This window comes from Callorhinus ursinus, unplaced genomic scaffold, assembly GCF_003265705.2.
Source record: "Callorhinus ursinus isolate GAN/ISIS: 27379988/994484 unplaced genomic scaffold, GSC_fseal_2.0 scaffold10, whole genome shotgun sequence".
Taxonomy (NCBI): Eukaryota; Metazoa; Chordata; class Mammalia; order Carnivora; family Otariidae; genus Callorhinus; species Callorhinus ursinus.
This window is the reverse complement of record NW_027397072.1, coordinates 53,854,083-53,876,144: the sequence shown is the minus strand read 5'-3', so window position 1 is coordinate 53,876,144 and position 22,062 is coordinate 53,854,083. Positions and strand designations below refer to the sequence as shown.

The 22,062-nt window shown below is 41.5% G+C and overlaps 1 protein-coding gene across 1 annotated transcript in view; it reads left to right on the top strand.

Moving 5' to 3' along the window:
- The first annotated feature begins 397 nt into the window (after positions 1 to 397).
- ANTXR1 (ANTXR cell adhesion molecule 1) overlaps positions 398 to 22,062 on the top strand; it is a 215,675-nt gene continuing 194,010 nt past the window's right edge. The window contains exon 1 of the mRNA XM_025868548.2: positions 398 to 1,138. Coding sequence (XP_025724333.1) covers positions 987 to 1,138 — 152 coding nt within the window. The 5' untranslated portion in view covers positions 398 to 986. The remainder of the gene's footprint in view (positions 1,139 to 22,062) is intronic.

Sequence of the window (22,062 nt, the reverse complement as noted above, 5' to 3'; positions counted from 1 at the left end):
TTCACAGGCTGTAAAGACCTTCTCACAGAATCTCTAAAATCTGGAGATGGAGACAATCTAGAATGCCCTGCTGATTCATGCCGGGAGCAAACTCTTCTTTGGCATTGTTTATATCCAGCCACAGGACTGGACCCCAACAGACTCTTTTATGATCTGTACTAATAGTACAGTAAGGTCGCTGGGATGAGTCAGATCACAAAGGCCCCGTTCTTCTCTACTTCATTTGCACAAAGGCACATTTGCAAAGGTCCCAGCCCCAGGGTCAGAGCCAAGGTACTTGGAGGAAGTAATTTTTCATCAAATGTTTACAGCGACCTTATCAGCAGATACAGGATAGGAAAGGAGAGGGCAGGGATAAAAAGGCTAGAGAGCGAGCGAGAAGTAGGAATGGGGAAGAAATACTGGAGAAAGAAAGGGAAGGTGCATGAGAAAAAGAAAGGAATAAGAAAACACGCACAGCCGCTCTCGCGCGTACGCCGAAGGGCGCTTTCGCCATCTTCGGCCACAAGGTGGCACCCTTTGAACTTTCTTTCTACTCCCCCCCCCCAAAAAAATGAGACGGGGGGAGGGGGCGAGAGGAGGGAGAAAAGGCAAAGCACTCTTCCAACCAAGAACAATTTGAAAACCCACCCCATAATATTTAAAAGCTGGGACAAAGAAGCGTCGGGACGGAGCTGCTTCAAAACTGCAAAACGTTAGCGGAGCCTCCGGAGGGGTCCGCCGCCCGAGTCAGGAGCAGCCCCTTTAAAAAAGCGGAGTACAGTATTGGGATTCTTGAAACCTGAAACCTAGAAACAGAATCGAAGCGGAAACCAGAGGGAAAACCTTGAACTCCTCCAGACAATTGCTTCCGGGGAGTTCCAGGAGCGCGAGGGGGAATAAAGGGCCCGCGAGCAGGGCCCCTCGGATGGCGCGTCCCTGAGTGTCCTGGCCAGTTCGAGGCGCGTGGGAAGCAGAGGACCCTACCTCTCCCTAGGCTGCAGGTCATGGCCACCGTGGAGCAGAAAGCCCTCGGCATTGGCTTCAAGTGTCTCTCCTTGGCCACTTTTGTGCTCATCTGCGCCGGGCAAGGGGGACGCAGGGAGGAAGGGGCTCCAGCCTGCTACGGGGGATTTGACCTGTACTTCATTTTGGACAAGTAAGTGTCTCGCGTTGTTGCATCCTAGGCTCAGCTGATGATGCTCCCTGCCGGGCTGGGCTTATTAGCAGCATCGCTTCGGGACAAGCGCGCGTCTCAGGGGACCCAGAGGGACCGCGGGGGGTGGCCGCGGCCCCGCGCTGCGCCTCTGTCGCGGAGCGCGCCTCCCCATCTTTGCTGCCCGAGCCCGCAGGGGCGTCGCTGCTGGTTCGGGGGAAAAACCTACTTTCCGCCTTGCTTTCTGTGACCGAGGAGCACGCAAGGGAGTGTGAGGATGCTGTTGACCTAACACGTTTCTGTGAATCCTTTCCATTTGCTTTAGAAACCTGGTGAGAAGGGCGTGCTTTGGAGAGGTAGAACTTCCAGGCGCGGCTGGAGTGGGCTTTGAAAAGTCAGTCATGTCTTTAAACAAAAACAAAAACAAAACAAAACAAAAAAACCACATGCTGTCCTACATAATGCATTGCCTTTGTTCCTAATAACACAGTGCACGCTGACTGGGCAATTAGTGAAAACAGAAGGCGGATTTCTCAACCTAGACACTTTTGGGGTTTAGGCTGAGGAATTCTTTGTTGTGGGACCATCATGTGCATCGTAGGATGTTTAGCAGCATCCCTGGCCTCTCCCCAGTAAGCCGGCTCCATGCTCCCTCTCTTTTCCGCGCTAGCCCCCCAGTTCCACATTGGCGACGACCAAAATTGTGGCTAGACGTTGCCAAAAGTGCCCTGTGGATACATTCCCGCCCGCCCCTCCTGGGCTTGGGACCTCTGATTCAGACGGATTCAAGTTCTTGGTAATTCCACTGGTGGGCTACCAGGGAGGTGCAGGAGCCCTGGTTTCCTTACCGAAAAGGATAGTGGCTAGGCTTCATGTCTGTGCTCAAGGGAGAGCTGAACTCTGACCAATTAAACACTTTCCAAGTCCCCTTAGATTTGCCAAGCCGGTCATTCAAGGAAGCTTTATGCTATCTACTAAAACCCAGCTTCAACCCTAAAAAGCCCCTCACAGAAGATCCATGCTCATTAAAAATATGTGAGCTCTCTGGTGCCAGGAGAGACGCTTGCTCTAACAGTGGTGGAGGATGAATTTCACAGACTGGAAAGTATTTGGGAGTTGGAAAAAGAGGCCTGCAAAATAAGTTGGCCAGCGAGACACCAAATGTGCTTTGCAGTTGCCCCTGGAGTTTGATTTTTCCGTAAGGGCTGTTTTGAACTCCAGATTCTTTGGATGAAAAATGAGATCTCTTTCTTAGAGATTTATGAGAAGGTGGATACTGAAAATATACTCCAATACTAAGAAATGGAATTTCTTTTGTTGCTTCTAGTGGCTGGGAGCAACAGCTCACAGATTCAGAGACTGTCTGAAAACAGTCAGAGGTGCCCATCACGGTGCTTTCTCCCCTCACCCCCAAAAAAGCCAGTTGAGCAGGACACACAGGAAGACTTGAAAAAATGGACAGAACCACCAAGTCCCTGAATGGAATGACTCCATACTATAGAGATAATCAAGTTCTCCCCAAATTAATTTGAATTGAATTGAACTTTTAAATCAAAGTTCTGAAAGAATTTATTTTGGTGGTGAGAAGAATTTACAAAATGATTCTAAGTTTATCTTAGAGACAGAAACCTGGTAAAAAGAGGTAAAACATTTTTAGAGAAAGATGATGAAGAAATACCTGTAAGTATTAAAATGTATCATAAGGCAAATTATTCCACCCAGGATGGCAAAGGCCAAAGAACAGGTAGACAGGATAGAAAATCTAGAAAGAAATCCAGGGACGTGAGAGCATTTACTGGAAGTTCAAGTCGGTGGGGAATTAATTTGTTATTTTAAAAAATGATTCTTGGGGTGCCTGGGTGGCTCAGTCAGTTAAGCATCTGACTCGATCTTAGCTCAGGTCTTGATCTCAGGGTTTCCATGCTGGGGCATGGAGCCTACTTTAAAAAAAAAAAAAATGATTCTTGGACAAATGGTTAGTAACATGGGAAAAGAAAAAAGGTTAGGTTTATGTTTTACACCACATGCCAAAATAAATTCCAGAAGGACTGAAAATTTAAATGTTTACAATGAAAGGATGAAACAACCGGAAGAAAATTTAAATGACTATTACTGTAATCTGAGGTTTAGAGCTCTTAAAACAAGACAGAACCAATAAAGAAAACTATGAAAATACTTAAATATATTCAAATTTTCCATTTCCATAAGTGAAAAAAAGTCAGAGATAAAAGATTATAAAAAGTTACAAAAGCTTTTGTAACATCAATTACTCCTCAAAGATTGGCCTTAATATATAAAAAGCAGTTTTAAAAAGATGAGCGCAGTAGAGAACAGTAAACAAACAAAAAATTTCAACTTCACTAGTAATCAAAGAAATGAAAAAATCAAAAAAGTTGTAATTTTTAGTAAGTTGGCAAAGGTTTTTTTTAAAGATTACAATATTCAATATTGGCCAACTTGTGGGAGGTAGGCACTTTCCTATCTTACTAAGGAAAATATGAATTTGTGTAGTCTTTCTAGACTGGTGATGTTCAATGGAACTTTCTGTGATGATGGAAGTGTTCTATACCTGCTCTGGCCAGTTTGGGTCTATTAGCCATAGGTAGCTCTTGAGCAGCTTGAAATGTGGCTAGTGTAAACAAGGAAGTGAACTTCTTATTTTGTTTATTTTTAATTAATTTTAATTGAAACAGCCACATGTGGCTACTGTATTGGATAGTGCAGACAAGGAGGTAATTCGGCAACATGTATCAAATGCTTTAAAAAAAATGGGGTTCTACTTTTCCATCTAGCAATTCTATGTCCTAAAGGAAAAATCCAAGATGGTCTCAAACAAGTGGCTATATGTATGTTCCTGGCAGTGCTGTTTATAATAATAAAGCTGAAAATTACCTAAATCTAACAATAGTGGATTTATTAAGTAAAGCATGGTATAGCATAGTATTGAATATGCATATTGTGTGTGCTCATAATCTACCCTTAGGTGAAAATACAAGCACTGATATTATGTACGTTATGATGTTACCTTTGTAAAAAAGCTAAATACATACGTGTATTTCTTGATTTACCTAATATATAATTGTATTTGTCTAGAAGGTAAGATTTTTAATTCTTTTTTTGTGTGTGTTTTTCTGAACTTTCCAAGTTTTCTGTAATGAGCGTATGTTACTTTTCTATTCAACAAAAACAAGTTACTTTGAGTTTTTAAAGAATTGTTTCAAGTGTGAGAAGGGTCTCTAACTAGCATGCTGAGCTCCAAGCACATGATTATAGAGGCTGCTTCTTCTTTTATATTTAATCCTGGAGTAAATTTCTAAATGCATCGTAGGATACTCTGCAGTGCACTGGGGACCCAAACATGCTCCAGGAAAGAAATGATGGGGGTCCCTTTGCAGGCACCTACCTTTACTTTCAGGTGGACTCCTCTGACTTCCTTTAGTTGTCTTACGGCTTGAAGAGAGAGGTATTTTCGTGCTGAATGAAAAAATTGCTAGCCCTTGATGGTGTGCACCCTTCCAGCTTGCGATCTCAATCCAGGCTAATGTGTGTGAATGCCGGACTCAAGAGCTGGGGGATGGGCCAAAACGCAGTGATTGCAAAGAGGCCCGTGGTCGTCCCTAAAGACGTGGTCTTCTGTCCTAGAAAGAACCTTCTCAGACAGTGCTGTCCAGCATCCAACCACAGCAGAGTGGAAGGGAAAAGAATGCTGACTCACTTTTTCCTTGGGCATCTAAGATACTTTGGCTGGCTAGACACTGTCTACAGGCTGAAACTAAGGGATCCCAGGGCACCTTTCTTCTCCCCAGCCCTCAACTCCCTTTTTCTCAGTGAATGGTTCTCTTCTTTTCCATGACATTAAAAGTCAGCTCATTTCAGGTTTTAGCAGGATGCATCTCTGGCCTGGAGAGAACCCAGATTATACATTTGATGGAACGTCGTGTTTTCTCAACCAGGAGCAAGACTTCATAATGATAACCTAGACGACCACAGTAACACAATAGGGCATTATTAGTGGCTTTGGCGACGGGGCTGGTGGACTGGGCTTCACAAGGCTTTATACTGATGGAATTTCATGTTCATTTAAACATGCTTTTCTGGTTACAGTCAGGAAAAGTAGATTGCTGGGAATTCAATCAGGGATTTGAAAAGTCAGATTTGGAAGGGTCTATCCAGAGAAAAACAGGCAAGGAGCAGCTAGTCTCCTTGAAGTCTTCCAGGGGTGCTCTAAGATTAATGCACCCTGTTGACTATAAATGTAGCTTTCCATTCTCCCAGGGCTCCTCTGTCATGATACTATACATTTATGTATCGTATAGTGGTCTATTTTGTAGAGAACGATTAGTTACAAAAATGGAAAAAGTGGCTTCTCCACCATGAGTCTTGGGGAAGGGCTGGCTATATTCATGTGTGCCCTAAAGACTTCAAAAATAGATGGTGTCAACAGCAGGATGAGTGGAGGAGACAGTGGGGTAGAGAGGACAGTAAGCACTGAATAGCTTTATTGATAGGACTTTCCAAAGCCACAGTCGGCCACCCAATATATCCTTATATTTGTAAAGGCCCTCCACAGGCTCAGCGTGGGTTCCTTTCCCATTGGAGCCCCAAACTCCTCCCTCTGGTGCTTCCTTTCTGTCCAGCACCAGTTTTCTCTTTCTCTTCTCCCCACACAAGGGGACTTTGCCGCTCACCCAGAATTCCACCCTTAGCACCACAATCAGATGATCCCGGACTGGTGATGATCTGTAGGACCATTGCTATGTGTTACTCTCCAGGGACATGGTCATTAAACAGATGTTTGTAGCATTAGACTGGAAATTTCACCACCGGGTATGGTATCATTTTCCTGAGAAAATACCTCTGCGTTCCCAACTACTGACTTACAAAAGAAATCTTTAGAGTCAGAACTAAAGTCTCCCAACACTTACGCATTCTCACAAGTGCCCCAAAGACAAGCCTGCTTGGTAGCTAAGGCAAGCACTAGTGTCCCTAATTTACAGATGAGAAAATTGTTAACCCTCTGTTCAACCCACTGGATTAAGGACCTGCACAAGGACGATGTCTGCTCCTGACTCCCAGCCCTGCTCTTTCCACTCACTGATGCCCTGTGTAGTTGGGTTATAATGAGAAGCACATAACAGTCCAACTAGAGGAACTGGGTGGATTCCAGGAATTAAAAATCCCTGCATCAGGGTTTCAGTAAATGATGGTACATAAGGCAGTCCACATTACTTAACTGAGGAGCTACTTCTCTACTGTCAGATCAGCTATAGTTGATTGAAAGTTTCAGGGACTCTAACCCCCTGCAGCTGGGGGGTTAACTGATGGTTAGGACTCTAAGGTACATTCAGAATATCTGATGAAGATGTGCTTAAAGGTCCAATAAATTGTTAATTTGTTCAGATTGAATCTGATAGAAAAAGCAACTTCGACTCTGTAGATGTGTTGAAACAGAGGTAGCTTGTTTCCAGGAATACTTAGGAAGAGGGCTTCGAGAAATGAAATTGCACAATTAGCTCTGAATCAGGAAACAAAGAGTCCATTACAAGATATCTTGAAAATGCTACAATAATAATTCTAAAAGGCATCATTAAAAAAAAAGTTTCTCAGAGGCCGGGAACTTCCCTTTCTTTTTCTTTCCTTCCTCCCTTCCTCCCTCCCTTCCTCCCTCCCTCCCTTCCTTCCTTCCTTCTTTTCTTCTTTTATTCCTTTCTTCCTTCCTTTCTTTCTCTTCTTGTATTGAAATGGATTTTATGGTTGGTTTTAAATGTTTCTCCAGTTAGGTTCCAGGTTTGGAGAGGACTTATTAGACTAGGTAATAGTTGGTAGAACTGCTTACAAATTGGAAGTTTGGCATGTGGGTCAAAAATAAAAATAAATAAGCCTACGTGTTTTGTTTTGTATTTCTGTCTGGGTCAGCCAAGTAATTACCTCTAGTTTCCTTAGCTATGGAGACCTGGTAAAACTCAGTGTCAAGCTGAGAATAGAATCCAGGAGTGTTGGAGGAACGTGCCCGTCCTAAGATAACCTGTAATTATCTTCAAGTGTTAAAGGGCTCCCAGAGGTCCAGAAACAAACTCTGGCATCCCTTTGCAAGACTTGGCTGTCACATAAATGCAAATGGGATTTGCTTTCTGCTAATTTAGAATGTGTGTCTATTTTTGATGTGTGGCCAAGAGAACTGGATTTTGCCTTTCCCAGGGATCACTCAGCAACAAAAGACACAGTGGATATTTGGACATTTCCTGACATGTTTCCCAGACATGCCAGTTCCATACTGAAAAAAGTAATCAGGTTTCTTCAGTTTGCATAAATACTTTTTCAATTCCAATCACAAATGTGTACTCAGCTAAAGATATGGATAACACAGTGTCAGTTGCAAGCAATGTCCCATTCTGGGAGCTGCAAAGAATATAAAAGAAGAAAGAAGCAGTCCCAGACTATTTGCTTTTTAGGCAGAAGGACATTAGAAGGACTCGAGGCAGCCAAAGCTAAAGACTCCTAGAGGATTTGGAATAGGGGGCAAGTAAAGTCGATTTTAGATCAACAATAAGGAAAAATAATAAGTAACATTTACTGAGCCCTTGCTACCTGCCAGGCACTGTGGTTAAGCACTTTGCCTGTATTACCCCATTTAGTCTTTACAACCTCGTAAGGTTAGTACAGTCATGATCACCATTTAACACATGAGGAAACTGAGGTTTAGAAAGGTCAGCCAAGGTCACTCTATGTGGTGAAACTCAGCCTCAAACCCAAGCCACTCTGACTCACGAGCTACACACAAAGATGAAAAATACCTAAACATGCAAAAGAACGTTGACTCAATCAGGATAGGTTAAGTTATGCTGTGGTAACAAACAATCCCCCAAATCTCAGTGACTAGAAGCAACAAAGGTCTAAACCTTGGTTTATAATCTCTGCCTACTTTGCATGTCGGATGGGGGTCAGCAGGGGCTCTGCTCACAGTAGTTGTTCTGGGAGCCAAGCTGGTGGAGATATCTTCTTAACACCAGCTTCCACCATCACAGCTGCAAGGGAAGAAAATGCCAGAGGGTCTCTCACTGGTGATGAAATGCTCCAGTAGGAGTTGATACGCATCCTTCCACTGACAACCCCTAGGTCAGAACTAGTCACTTGGCCTCACCCTATGGAAAGAGGGTGAAAAATTCTGTCTTCCCATGTATCTAAAAGAAGAGGAAAGCCAGATATGGGTGGGCATTAGAAACCTTTACTGCAAACCTGTAATTATACACTGCTTTGGCCTGAGTAAGCAAGAAAGGAGTAGTCACTGAGAGAGGGCAAAGATACTTAAGACTGATGGGAAAGGGTTGGTTTTGAGCGAGATCTTGTATTTATTCATCAACCTGGGATTACTGTCCCAGTAATGGATGTGATAGTTCAAATCCGCCCATGAAGCAGTGACTGGCTCCTGCTCCTTTCCTCCCTCCCCGTTCATCCTACATCTTAGTGGGCAGAGAATGAAATTAGATTAAATGGAAAGCAGAAATGGAGATTGGACAAGCTCCCCTGCCACCTTTGTATTACATGAATATCTGAAAACTAAGAATCTCTTTTTCCATAGTTTATGGAATATGAGGGAATATGAGAGGCTGGCAAGGGAGAACAGCCCCCGGGACACTGCAGCAGCTGGTCCAGAGGATGCCCGAGTATTGAGGAGGCTGATTCAAAGCTTGAATCAAACACCAAATGTGTTTCTCAGTGAGGGTGCTGTTGGCATTGTTGGTGGGACATTTTTTCAGTATGGGCAGCACTGTAGGATGCTTAGCATTTCTGATCCTTACCTTGGAAATGCCATTAGCCTTCCTGGCCATTGTGATAACCAAGAAATAAATGCCTCCACATTTATTTCTGAATGCCTTGCTATGAGATGGTACCACCCAGGCTGAGAATCCCTGACTGAAAGACTGCAGGGTGGAGTAAGACATGGCAATGATGTTGATTCCTAGCACCCCTGAACTATATCTGAGCGTTGTGTCTGGGAGGAATGAGAAGGTTTCAGTGATAAGGGCCAGTGGAAATTGTAGACCTTAGGAATGAATGGGTTCAACCAGTAGTTCTCAGCCAAGGAACAAATCAGAATCTGAGGAGGAGGGAGCAAGCATGTCTATCTTGGAAAAGCTTCCCAGGTGATTCTGATGTGGGTCTTTCCCTCCCACAATAAGTGGTGAGATTGAACGGGAAGACAAGGAAAGCTGCCCCGTAATGATGGCCTTTCTCCTCTATGGTGAGGAGGTAGCAGAGGCAGCAAGCACCTCAGAAATGGACACCAAGCAGAGCTCTTCAGACAGTGGTAGGAAAGCCCAACCTGACATGGAGAAGACAGAGCGGAGGTCAGCTAGGCCATGCACTGCCCTCTAGTGTTACCAGGCTCTAGCATGTGTGCATACATATCTAAGCCATGATACTTGCTAGGACAGTCCTTTGTCCCCTTTCTGTCAAGACCTCATGCATGAAATGTGGCCCCGGGGCCTTATGGGAATGAACCAAGACTCAAGCACAAGGTTTAAGAGAGCCAACTTCAGAATCAGGCATCTCTGGCTTTAAACACCAGCTCAGCCTTTTCACCAAGCTTTGTGACCTTGGTGAAAATTACTTAGCCTCTCTGAATCTCAGTCTTCTAATCAAAAAGATAGGTATTAACATTTTGACCTCACAGAGGTGTTGTAAAGTGTTGTAAATAATATTAGATTAAAACCTTTCATGAAGTATTTGGTATGTGAGTACCCAGATGACAGATGGTTATGGCGATGACGCTGGTGGTGGTCCTGGTGGTAGTGGTAAATACCCCAGGAGAAAGGGGGTGTGGTCCCCTAACAAAGGACACCTCTGTAGATTCCGAGCAGAACTGGCTGGTTAGGGAGAGGAAAACACCAATTCAATGCAGAATTTTCAAACTATGCTAAACTTGTGGAATTACAAAATGCCCAAGAGGTCCCTGGTTCTCAAAGATTTCACAGCTTAGTGGAAGAGACAAAGGGCTGGGGAAACAGAGTTGGTGAAATTAATTTTGGTTGAGATAAAAGAGCCTTAGGAAGCTTCATAGAGGAGGTAGCTTTGGATCTGGGACTTGAACATATAGTAGGATTTTGTCAGGTGACCAAGTTAAAACAAGGACATTTCTAGAAAAGGTGTAATGTACAGGAAAGCAAGGTGACCCACATCCCTTGTGATGTAAGCATGACAGGGAAAGTAACAGGGTAAGAATCTGACAAGAGTGGATTTTTTTTCGTATCAGCAATAGGTTATGGGATTCAAGTTTTCTACAGACAAAAGTAGCAAGCTTATATATGTGTTTTATCTATATCTCACTTATTCATGTAGTAGGAATGAGGAAAAGAGTAAATGAAATTGAGAGCTCTTTTGTAGTGAGGAGCTTAGGACCTGATTTGCATGGGATGTGGGAGAGGAAAGCATTGAGAGGGTAAAGAGTAGGTTTCAGAAGGAAAGAGGGCTTGGTGTGGACATGTTCAGTCTGAACACGTAGGACATTTGGGTGGAGATGCTGAGTTGTCATTTGGATTTATACAATGGGACCGAGAATAAAGACTTGGGTGGCGTTAGCCCAAGGGTAGTAGTGGATATGAATAATAAAAAATATCGAGATAATATCAAGATTTTTTAAATGTCAAAAAGAGATGGAGTTTAATGACAGAGTTGGCCAGGGTCCAGCCTTAGAGGAATTGCTAACAGGAATGTCTTTGCCAAAGAAGAAACTCCACTAAATAGTGCCGAGAAGTTGCTAAAACAGTCAGAAGAGAACCAGCAAAGAATTGTACCACTGAGGCAAGGAGAGAGAATTTCAGTGGAGGGATGATCCATTGTTTCTCCCCTAATACCGTCTCCCCTTCTATTTCTAGTCTTGGTGAGTGACGTCACCAGAAACCCAGCCACTTAGACCAAAGATCTGGGAGCCATCTTCTTTCTCATACCGCAAGGCCAGGCGACACCTGCCCTAATGTCTCTCCTGTAATCTTCCCACATGACCCCATTCTCTGCCTTTCAGTGCCTTAGCTCAGGCCCTTCCCATTTCTCAACCAGTTCACTGAAACATTCTCTAAATTGGTCTCCTTACCCACTTTCTTTACCCTTCCCCCCACCTTGTATTCTTGACAGTGGCACCAAATTGATCTTTTTAGAACACAAATCTAATCTTGACATCTTCCCCAAAACTCTTTTAGGATAAAATCTGAACTCCTTAGCAAGGTATCCAAGAGCCTTATTGCTCAGGCCACTGTGTATTTCCCTAGTTTCATCTCTTACCACAGCCCCACAGCCCACACCCTTATAACTGCCAACAAAACTGTACTATGCAGTTCCCTGAACTAACGCATGCACTTTCCTCCCTCATCAGCACTCCCATCTTTACACAGGTGATGCTCTCTTAGCCTTTGAGGTGATCATTGGTACTTGGCCCCTCCTATCACTAATTGTGGGCTCCCTCTGGTGCAAAAAAATTAAGAACAATCACCTCTCTACATTACATCTTCATTCAAAATCTCTTCCTTGTTCAGATTCTCTCAACCTCATAACAAATCATATTGCTTGATAAGCAGCAGAGTGGTCAATTATCAAGAGATGGAGAATAATAATCCTTAGTGTTTGTCCTCTGGGGTCTCGTTCAGTGGCCTTATCTGCTTTTCCTCAAACCCTGATGCTCAACCGTATACAGCTCCAATGAATAAATACCTGTAGGAACCCCCTGGAACAGAGCTTTCCCAAAATCTTGGTGCCAAAGGATTCTGATCAGAATCATAGTCATCCCGCTATCACTTCTCACATACAAGGTAATGCAAATTTCCATAAGCCAAGTTTATGGAAATCACATAGCAAATAAAAGTGAGGCATCCCATAACTGTACCTACACACCAGTCAAAATAATAAAAGGAAATTCAAGATGCCATTGGACAGCCATAATCTAACCACTAATCAATAAATGCATGGCCCAGGACATTACAGGCTTATGCTTCTTGTCCCAGCACAATTATTAATGGCTTCTTATTTTACTCTTGAAAATGTCTGTTTGGATTTTAAATTGTATGGTCATCCTGAGTACTAACTGTCATAAAAGACAATATCAAAGAAACAAAAGAGGAGATGATTAAAGGCCAAACTGCAGAAGCCCCTTGTACATTTTACTCCATTAACATGGTCAACCAGTTCAGCACTCCTGATTCCCTTCAAGTGCCCCAGTTTTAAGCCTTTCCTGGTATCCCCACTCCCAAATTCCCATAATAATTTGTGGAAATTTTCTAGTACTTCTCACTATCTTAGCTCCTAACACTAATTGTAATCGTGCATTTCCTGACCCCTCCGTGGGGAGGCAGTGTTGCCTAGGTGTTAAGAGCACAGGTTTAAACGCCGGAAAGACTACAAACATAGTGTTTAGACTAAAAGTGTGGATGGACTCTAGGGCCAGACCACCTGTGTTCAAATTCCAATTCTACCACTTAACTAGCTGTGTGTCCTTGAGCAAGTTACTTAACCTCTTTGTGAACTCAGTTTCCTCATTTGTAAAAAAAAAAAAGAGAGAGAGAGAGAGAGATAACATTATCACATGAGTGGTTGTGCCCAGAACAGAATCCCATGAGCATGTAGTAAGTGCTCACGAAGTGCTCGCTACTATTACTAAATGGCGATACATGTACAGGGCTCAGCACAATGCCTGCTGCTTAGTAAGTACTTAAGAAATATCAAGTGTTGCAATTATTAGTCTTTATAGATGCAAAAGGACCCAGTAGCATTCAAAAGTCAGTTTGTGGAAATAATAAATATTATGTGTCATATTTATGCATATTATAAATACATCCAGCAAGATGAGAACTGAGAAAGGCCATATGCTTGAGCAGAAATAAAGGCATTGGTGACTTTTGGAAGTGCACTGTCAGGGCATCATAAATGATGAAATTAAAATTTAATGAGCTGAGGATCTTAGTGGGAGATAAGAAGAAAAGTTTATGACTTCTGAAAAGGAAGCTGAACATACACAGCACCTCCCCCACTATCATCTACAACTGCCCCACCCCCCCCCCCAAAAGAGAAAGTCTTAAGGAGTCATCTGGGAGAAACCTGCATCAGGTCCAAACATGAAGGACATTGACATTGACATGCAGCACACTTCTAAGAAATTCCACTAGAAACAAACCAGATGGACTGAGTTTGAAGGAGGTCAGCCAGGATCTACTTTCCATGCTGTTGCCAAGTTGTAGAAAACATGTAGAGGAAGATTTAGAAAGAGCCCCAAGAACAGTCCCAAATCTGAAAGTGAGTTTGAAGTAAAGAGTGGGACATAAGAGGGATGAGAAGCATCTCCTTGGGGCCCCTCTGCATTGTGCAGAAGGAGCTGCACTGGATATTCTGGGGGCAATAAGCCTGATCGCCAGGCATCTTCATGACAATAGTTCTGTCCAGCTTTGTTGAGCCCTCCCCGTAGATGCTGGGCCTCCAGGAAAAAGGCAGAACTCTGTCTTTGATTCTGTGGATACGGTAGGGACTGGGAAAGATGTCAGGTACAATAAAATAGGAACCTGAAGTAGAGACCAGGCCAAAAAACCCTACAAATGGCAAGCTGGAATGGATGCAACCGTGTCCAAAATGCAGACACAAACCTTGCAAGGATGATATTCACCTGTGGGAAATGATGAGGATCTATTTCATTCCTTACTCTCCTCTAAGTGATGGAATAATAACATAAGCTTACTTCAGCCATCAAAACCAACTCCCTTCTCCCAGATTGAGTTCTTAGAGAAGTTTATAAGTGTGAGATGAGAAAAAACCAAACAAACAAACAAAACCCACAAAAAAAACTATTTGGGAAGCAAATAACAGAGCCAGTTACACCTTCCCACATTCAAGGATGACAAGAGGGCCTATAAAATTTCAGCGACTTAAAGAAGGGATTAAACAAAATTCCCAAGGTGGAAGAAGAACATATATACAGAAAAAAATTTTAAAGCAGAAGAGGTCAGTTTTAGCATCATATATTTTTTTCATTTCAATGATGGTAAATAAAATAAGTTTTTGAAATAGGTAAAATATGGATGAGAAGACAAGGAACCCAGAACAGTTAACAGAATATGAAATAATAGGGAAAGATGTAAAGTCACCTTAGAAGCAGTAAAGAGCAGAACTGACAATGCAGAAAATGAAATAAATGATGAAGTCTTGTTTGAAAAATTCTCCAAATTTGAATAAGGAAATGACTTAAAGTGATGAGAGAGAAGATGATAAATAGTGAATGACAAAAATAGATATCCAATATACCAGATAATTTGTTGCTAAAGAGTAGTCTAGAAGAAACATTCAAAGAGTGAATAGAACTTTCCTGATTTAAGAAAAACCTGAAAATGAAGATTGAATAGGCTTATCAAGTAGCAATCAAAATTAATTAGTTAAGTAAAAGAGGTGAATACCGAAGCATTCCTTGTGATCATTTTTAATTTCAAAGACAAAAGAAGAATTTTATGAATGGAAAAGATACAAGTGACCTACAAAGGCTCTACAACATTAAATGGTGGAGAATTTTGATGGATGAATTTATGACCTAAACCGTTATATTTAGCAAAGATGTCACTTACATGTGAAAAAAAATAAAAAAACATTTTCAAGTAGGTACGGATTCTTCTAAAAAGGAGAGTAGGGGTAATTTTCAAGAAATTACCAAAAAAAGTAGATCAGGATTTTTAAAAAAAAACTTTAAATGTAATAGTTATTAATTAAAGGAAGTGGCAATGACCATTGAAGCCACTGAAGCAAATATATGTCTAATTAGCATCATCAGTAAATTTTCAGATGATAATGCATCAACAAACAAGAGCATCCTGTCATGAGAAAGGAACAAGCTGAAAATAAGAAGCTTTTGGAGAGAAAATATGCTATTTCTGACTATGCAAACCCACTGGAAACAATGTCCACCATACTGAATATTGCAGAAAGTAAATTCAGTTCTTCAGAAGACAGTTTAAGAAACCTTTCCCAGAACTCAAGCAGAAAGAATACAGAGATGAAAATGATGAGACAAGAGATAAGTAATATAAACCTGGGAACAGGATATATACACACGCACATATACATGGTAAAATATTTATACTATACAAAAAGGATATACAATATATTTACAATAAAAATTCTAGGGAAAGAAAAGAGAACATTTAGAGGACTTACCAAATACTCAACCTAATTAATTTTTTTGAAGGATTCACCAAGTACACAACCTTAGATAAATTCTTAAAAATATAAGATTAAATAGAAATGTCTGTATTCTTCCAAAAAAGAAAAAAAATAGGTTTCCTTTCCCCCGCAAAAAAAACAGACTCAGATTGACATTAGATTTTTTTCTTTTTAGTCTACAGTATTAAATTCTCAAAAAAACCTCAATAATTATTATAGAGTCCTGAGTGAAATGTGATATTTAAATTCCATAACTAGGCTTTCTTAGACATACAAAAGTTCAAAATGCATGCCATCCACACCCCCTTACTGAAAAAAATCACTTGAAAATATTGACATCGAAATGGAGAATATGTTGGAAATAAAGAACAAGAAAAAGATATGGTATAAAAGAAATAGAAGTAATTGGACCCAGAGAAGTTAATATGAGGCTATACAACAAAACATAAAACTTAAAGAATAGATTTCAAAAGAGAAAGTGAAAACTATAAATTTTTTACAGAGGATAGAAAAAAATTACTCATACTACATTCATATAAAAAAAATGTGGTCTGCTTTTATCTCACAAACTCTTCTTCTTCCTGCCAAGTTTACCTACTGGGTAGTAGGAGGCATGGAAATCCCTAAATTTTGAACCATAGTGATAATAAGAGTCCAATAGTGGTGATTTTTTAAAAAATTCCTTTAGGTGAGATGCTGGATCTTTCCAATTTTGCCCTCCCCCAGTAGAATCTGGACATTTAAGAGGGACCAATTTCCCTTTGTGAGTAGGTCCTTTGGTTTTGGACCAGTTGGTTTTGTGGCAATCTCTATCACAGAACAGAAAATTTCAGTATTATACTCTTCCAGAAAACAGAAAAAGATGAGAGGGTCTCCCAATTTATTTTAGGAAGCTAGCATGTATCTGATACCAATATCTACTAAAGATGACATGTTCACATGCAAAACTTCTGACCAAATTGAATAAAAACTTTAAATCCAAATCAAATATCCTTAAAATAAAACTCACAGCGTAGTAAAAGCATAATATACCAAGACCAGGTAAAAGTTATCCTAGAAATGCAAGGGTGCTTCAATATTTAGGAACCGTATTAAGATAACCCTCATCTATTCTTGACCGCCAAAGATGAAAACCAAATTATTTTCTCAGCAGAATCTGAAATGACATCTCTCTGAATACTTAAGCATTCAAAGGACAGATAAAGTATGAATAATAATTAATGAGGTTTTACGAGGGCACGTGATTGTTGAGCACTGGGTGTTATATACAACTGACGAATTATCATCCGAAACTAATGATGTACTATATATTGGCTAATTGAATTTAAATAAAAAATAAAATAATTAATGAGGTTGTTTTAATAAATATATTTTGAATCCCATACCCCACAGAGAATAAACTTTCCTTTCAAATACCCATGAAATATTTATTAAGTCACAAAGAATGCCTCCAGATATAGCCCAAGGCACAATTTTTCCAGTCCACATTCTCAGCAATAAATAACAGGAAATGAATAGCGGAAGTACACTAAAACTTCAGCTACCAGGAAAAAAATATATAGATTTTTATATTATCTTGTAATGCGGAAAACTGAAAGAAAGTCACTGTCTAGGACAGAGGTTGGCAAACTATGGTCTGCAGACTGTTTTTGTAAATAAAATTGTGCTGTCGCATCACCACACTTACTTTATTTATGTCCTATCAATGGCTGCTTTTGTGTCACAAGAGCAGATTTACGTAGTTACCATGGGGACCATCTAGCCCCCCCCCCAGAGCGTAAAATACTTACTGTCTGGCCCTCTATAGAAAGCTTGCTCACCCCTACGCTAAGAAAATATTTGCACCCCGATAGAAAATGGCAAAGGGTATTGATAGCACAGGGTCAGCTGCAGGGGCATGGGATCTATGCAGTCACCCAGGAGCCCATGCTTAACAAAGGTCTGGCAGTTAGCTTAATGCGCTGCCGACACCATCTTGAAATTCTTAATAATTTTTGAAAAAGAGGTGCTCCTTTTCATTTTGCACTGGGTTCTGCAAATGATGTGGTTGGTCCTAATTGATACTCAATGTTTTGAAAAACAGAAAACGAACAATAAATTTGAAAAAAAAATCTGTGGCTTATAATTAAATACATCCACATGGAAATTATAATGAAGGTCCATTTTCATTTGTAAAACGTACAGATATTTCAGAAAGAGATAATCCCAAGTGTTAGTGAAGGGTAAGGAAAGGAGCACTTCAGATCTTACTGCTGGGACTTGAATAATCAAGTGGGAAGGGAGCTGCCGCGGCCACAGTGTCCTGTGGGCTCACCTTGTTCCAAGCAGGATGCACGACACCTGAGGAACGTTAGACTGAATCCTTAAAACGATCCTTAGGAGATAGCTACTATTATCCCCATTGCATAAAGGAGGAAGCTGACGTGTAAGAAAGCAAAACATCTTGTTCAAATGTCACACTCGTAACTGGAAGAACAGGAGTTTGAACTCACATCAGAGGTTTGAACTCACATGAGCACTCACCAAGTCTGTGCTCATAACTGCTGGTCAGAACAGCCTCAAGAGGAAATTGTTCCACATTTCTGCATAAAGAAATACTGTTATTACAAATATATGTGTCTTGGGGTAGAAAAACCCCTATTTTGACTCTCCTTAGATATATAGAAAATAATTTAAAGCTGCTTTGTTTATCCAAGAAAATCCCTCCTGCTAGGTGCAGGTAGGGTGAGGAGAGGAGACAATTTTTTTTCCAAACTGGAAATCTTAACCCAATGCAAGAATTTAAACATTCAGTAAATTTAAGTTTGAGGTTTTGTCCCTCCCTGCCCCCCACTGCTCTCACTCACATGGCTTAGTGTGCCTGTGCTGTGTACACATGAAAGGGGCCTCTGACTTCCTGGGCAGCCACAGTATTGACCAGACCCTTGTCTGGTCATGGTCACCTAGAGGTCATCCACAGATCACATTGGTGGCTTTGGCTGGTAACCTGGGGGTCTCACGTATCACATCCCATGTCTTAATGTTGGGAAATACCTTTTGGATAGCCAACCAATTTCTGTTTTCTTAACAACTACAGCTTTGTGTTGAATTTGCACCAAACATACCAATAATTGATATCAGATCATATTTTAGGTTTTTCCTGATGTGCGTGTACTGGAAAAGACAAATTAGCACAGGTTAAAGGAGTATATATTTTGCTATAATATCCTTTTGATCTGCTCCACAAGAAAAAATACAGTTTACATCTAATATATAATATATATATACACATTAGATATAGATATATAATATATATATATATTACTTGCATATAATTGACCAATACTTTCACGTAGTATTACTTTGTTACAGCATGCAGTGGATCCTAATATTTCTGTTTCATTTTGTTTTTAATGTTGGCAATATCCCACCAAAATGATTTCCCAAATCACTAATAGGTTGCATTCTACAGCTTGAAAGTCATTGTTTTTACAGCCATCAGTCAGATTGACTAAAGGGAAAATTCCTCACAAGTCATTAGGGTGGGGCTGGGCATCCTGGGCTGGGGTCTCCGCAACACAGACAAGAGCTCCCAAATTCAAAGTGCAGTGCTCAGTGGCTTGGTTTTGGTCTGGACTGGTATCTTAAGAAGTTGGAAGAGAGGCAAGAGTCAAAGTCAAGCTCTTTAAGCAGGAGGGAGTCTTGGCTACGGCCCTGGTCAGTAATAGGTGGATAAGGGCTAAGGCCTGGGCTGGGTTTAGGGCTCCAGCCAATTCAAGTGCAATGTGAGGTTAGCAGGAATGAGAGCAAGGCCAAGAAAGAAGCTGGAGAGGAGAGCAGAGGGAGGAGGCAAATGAACGCTGGGCCTTTGACGGACAAACTAATTGCTTGTCCCACTTTGTGGCGCCTGAGGCTGCGCACCCTTCCAGGATTAGCTGGGGACCTGGGTGGGTCACTTAGGACATCAGTGACTTCAGCTGGGTGGGGCTAAGGAAAAATGGGACTGACAGTTTTATAATTTCCATCGTTAGAGCAACTCTCTCTTCCAGGATTAAAAGACTCGTGGGTGATGGTTCCAAATAAAGCTCTGTTTTCCTTTTTGTCTTATTCTAACCCATGTGCAAAAGAAGGGGGGACAATTTAAACTCAATTTGGCCCACCCGATTCTTTCTGACTCTGGTTGTGCGTGTGGCTAATGGAAAGAGCCTGTGTTTTCTAAGGAGCTTAACCACAGGGAGGTTTGGAAACTCACATAAGCACAAAAGAATGTATTTCAGAAAACAAATCAGAATGAGACTCAGAGTTCTTATTTTGCTCCTACTCTTTGCATATTAGACCGTTGGAAGTAATTAAGCAGTAATCTGAGGGCGCTGGTAGGTTCTGTGTGAAATCCCTCGCTGGGAACTCACAATGAATGCAAAGTCACAAAAATTTATTGACTTCTGACTATGTTCCAAACACTGGAGATGTCATAGAAAAACAAAAATAAGAAACTTTGGAGCTGCCCCCAGCAGTTACCTTCTTGTGCAGCTAGTAGTGAGGAATGGTGGCTTTGCCATCCCATGATCTGGGCAACCCTTCTCAAAGCCAAGTCAGAAGGTGGTGTGAGAAGGCATTGACCCTGATTTTGAGTAGACCCAGGTATAGTGAATAGACCTTCAAGCACAGAACTCTGTAGGACTGTGTTCAAGCAGAATTCCTGGAGGCCAGTTGAATTCCAAATTTTGCTGAGACTTATACCTGTGGGACCAAGGCACAAAATCCCAAGAAGGAGCCTGAAGGAGCTAGGTCATGGAAATCTTCAGGGGTTAGAATTGCATTTGAGTTTAGATTTAATTGAGTCAAATATCAGGGACCTTTCACATCTGCTGATTTTCTAGAACATGGGCATTTCAGCTCTCTGACTATAGTTTGCCTAGCAACTGTGTCTTAAAAGCAGTTAAGAAAAAAAAAAAAACATAACAGAGTCCAGTGGAACTTTTCCAAGTCCTACATGTATCTGGACTAAGAAGTTTTTATTTCTGCCTTGGAGCTTTGGTAACAATGGCTGGGTGAGCCATTACCGCCTGAAGACATCAGGACTCCGTAACTGGGATTTTAAGATAATTAACTCTTAAACAGGTTGGCATGATAAATGAGATGGTTTATATATTGTAGGGTGGTGAGAAGCTGGAATTGAATCCACTCTCTGCCACTTCCCCATCCAACACCCTACTTTTTCTGGCTGTGACCGGGAATCCACTTAGGTCTTCAGGGTTGAGAGGAAGCCACTGGTCCAAACATGGACACACCACCCTGGGTCGATTATTCTAGGAGTAGCTACTAGGGCAGATTCCAAACCAGAAGTTCAGTTTATAATGCAAAGTGCAGGCGAGACATGCATGTTTTAATAGAAAGTCCAAATTGAGTCAAAGACCCAACATATCTGTCCCTGTGGGAGAAGGACAGATGTTTGAGTGAGGTCACAGTGGATAGTTTCTGAGGCCCCATGGATGACGTATTTAGAGTTCAGGGTGAAGAAGTCTAGCTGTGGCCGGCGGGTGGTATTGAGGCAGGGAGGCAGGACTGTGGCACCCGGCAGGTAAGACTTTTGCTCCTACAGATGTGGGTTAAAGAAATATGAGCAGTAGCCCCAACAAGCTCACCTCCATGCTAAAACCATAAACAACTGACACGGGGCTCTTTCCTTTCCCAAGGTGTAATTTGATCTTGGGGTGGGACAGAGTGTGCATGTGCAGGTTAAGGAGGCTCAGCAATAAGGACTAGAAGGATTCCTATATTCCTCTGCTCCTTTAGTAGGTTAGGCCCCTTGGGATCCCATGGTAATCCAGAGAAGACAAAAACAGTTTGGTTTCCAGAATCTTAGAGGGTTATATTTACCTTCGATGCTTAAGGGAACAGACTATGTACATCTCAAGTGTGTCCCCAAAAGAGTATATTTTGGGAGCACCTGGGTGGCTCAGTGTTGGTTAAGCGTCTGTCTTTGGCTCAGGTCCTGATCTCAGGGTCCTGGGATCAAGTCCCGCATCGGGCTCCGGGAGCCTGCTTCTCCCTCTCCCTCTGCCTCTGCTCCCCCTGCTTGTGCATGCTCTCTCTCTCTTTCTGACAAATAAATAAATAAAATCTTTTTTAAAAATGGTGTATTTTGGTCAAAACTTATATAATTGTGTAAAGAATGATCATGTATAAATGTGAAACCACAAACCTCAGCCATCTCAGGGCAATTACTAGCCGAGTTGGGAGAGGAGGAGCAAGCCTGTCAATTATCTCCTTACCTCCAGGTTTGTCTTAGGGGTATCATTTTATTTTTTTCTTGAGAAAATGCAGTGCCTGCACATCAGCAAGAAAACCAGATAGATCCAGACTTTTCTTAACACCCAGGGTATTTCTTAGATCTTTCTCTGTACCTAGCATCAACAAATCACATGAATTTCACCAAATTGTGTATATTTTACATGTCAGATAGAAGAATAATGAAAATGAAGTGTTTTATGACAGTGTGATAGTGTGAATTATTATTGAATGACCCTGTTTAAGTAAAGGAATGCAAATTGATTTGTGGCTGTTCAATAAGGCCAATCTTTGAGAACAAAGAAATGGTAACCCGATGATTTACTCCAGACCTCTGCTCCTTAGGCAGATAGCCAAGAATAGCCCCTCAATTCTGGTTCAAGTCCCTGTTTTACCAACACTTTACCTCCTCCCCTGCCAGGACAATTCCCACATTGCAGGACTTCTCTACTAATGAGAAAATCAAACTTGGG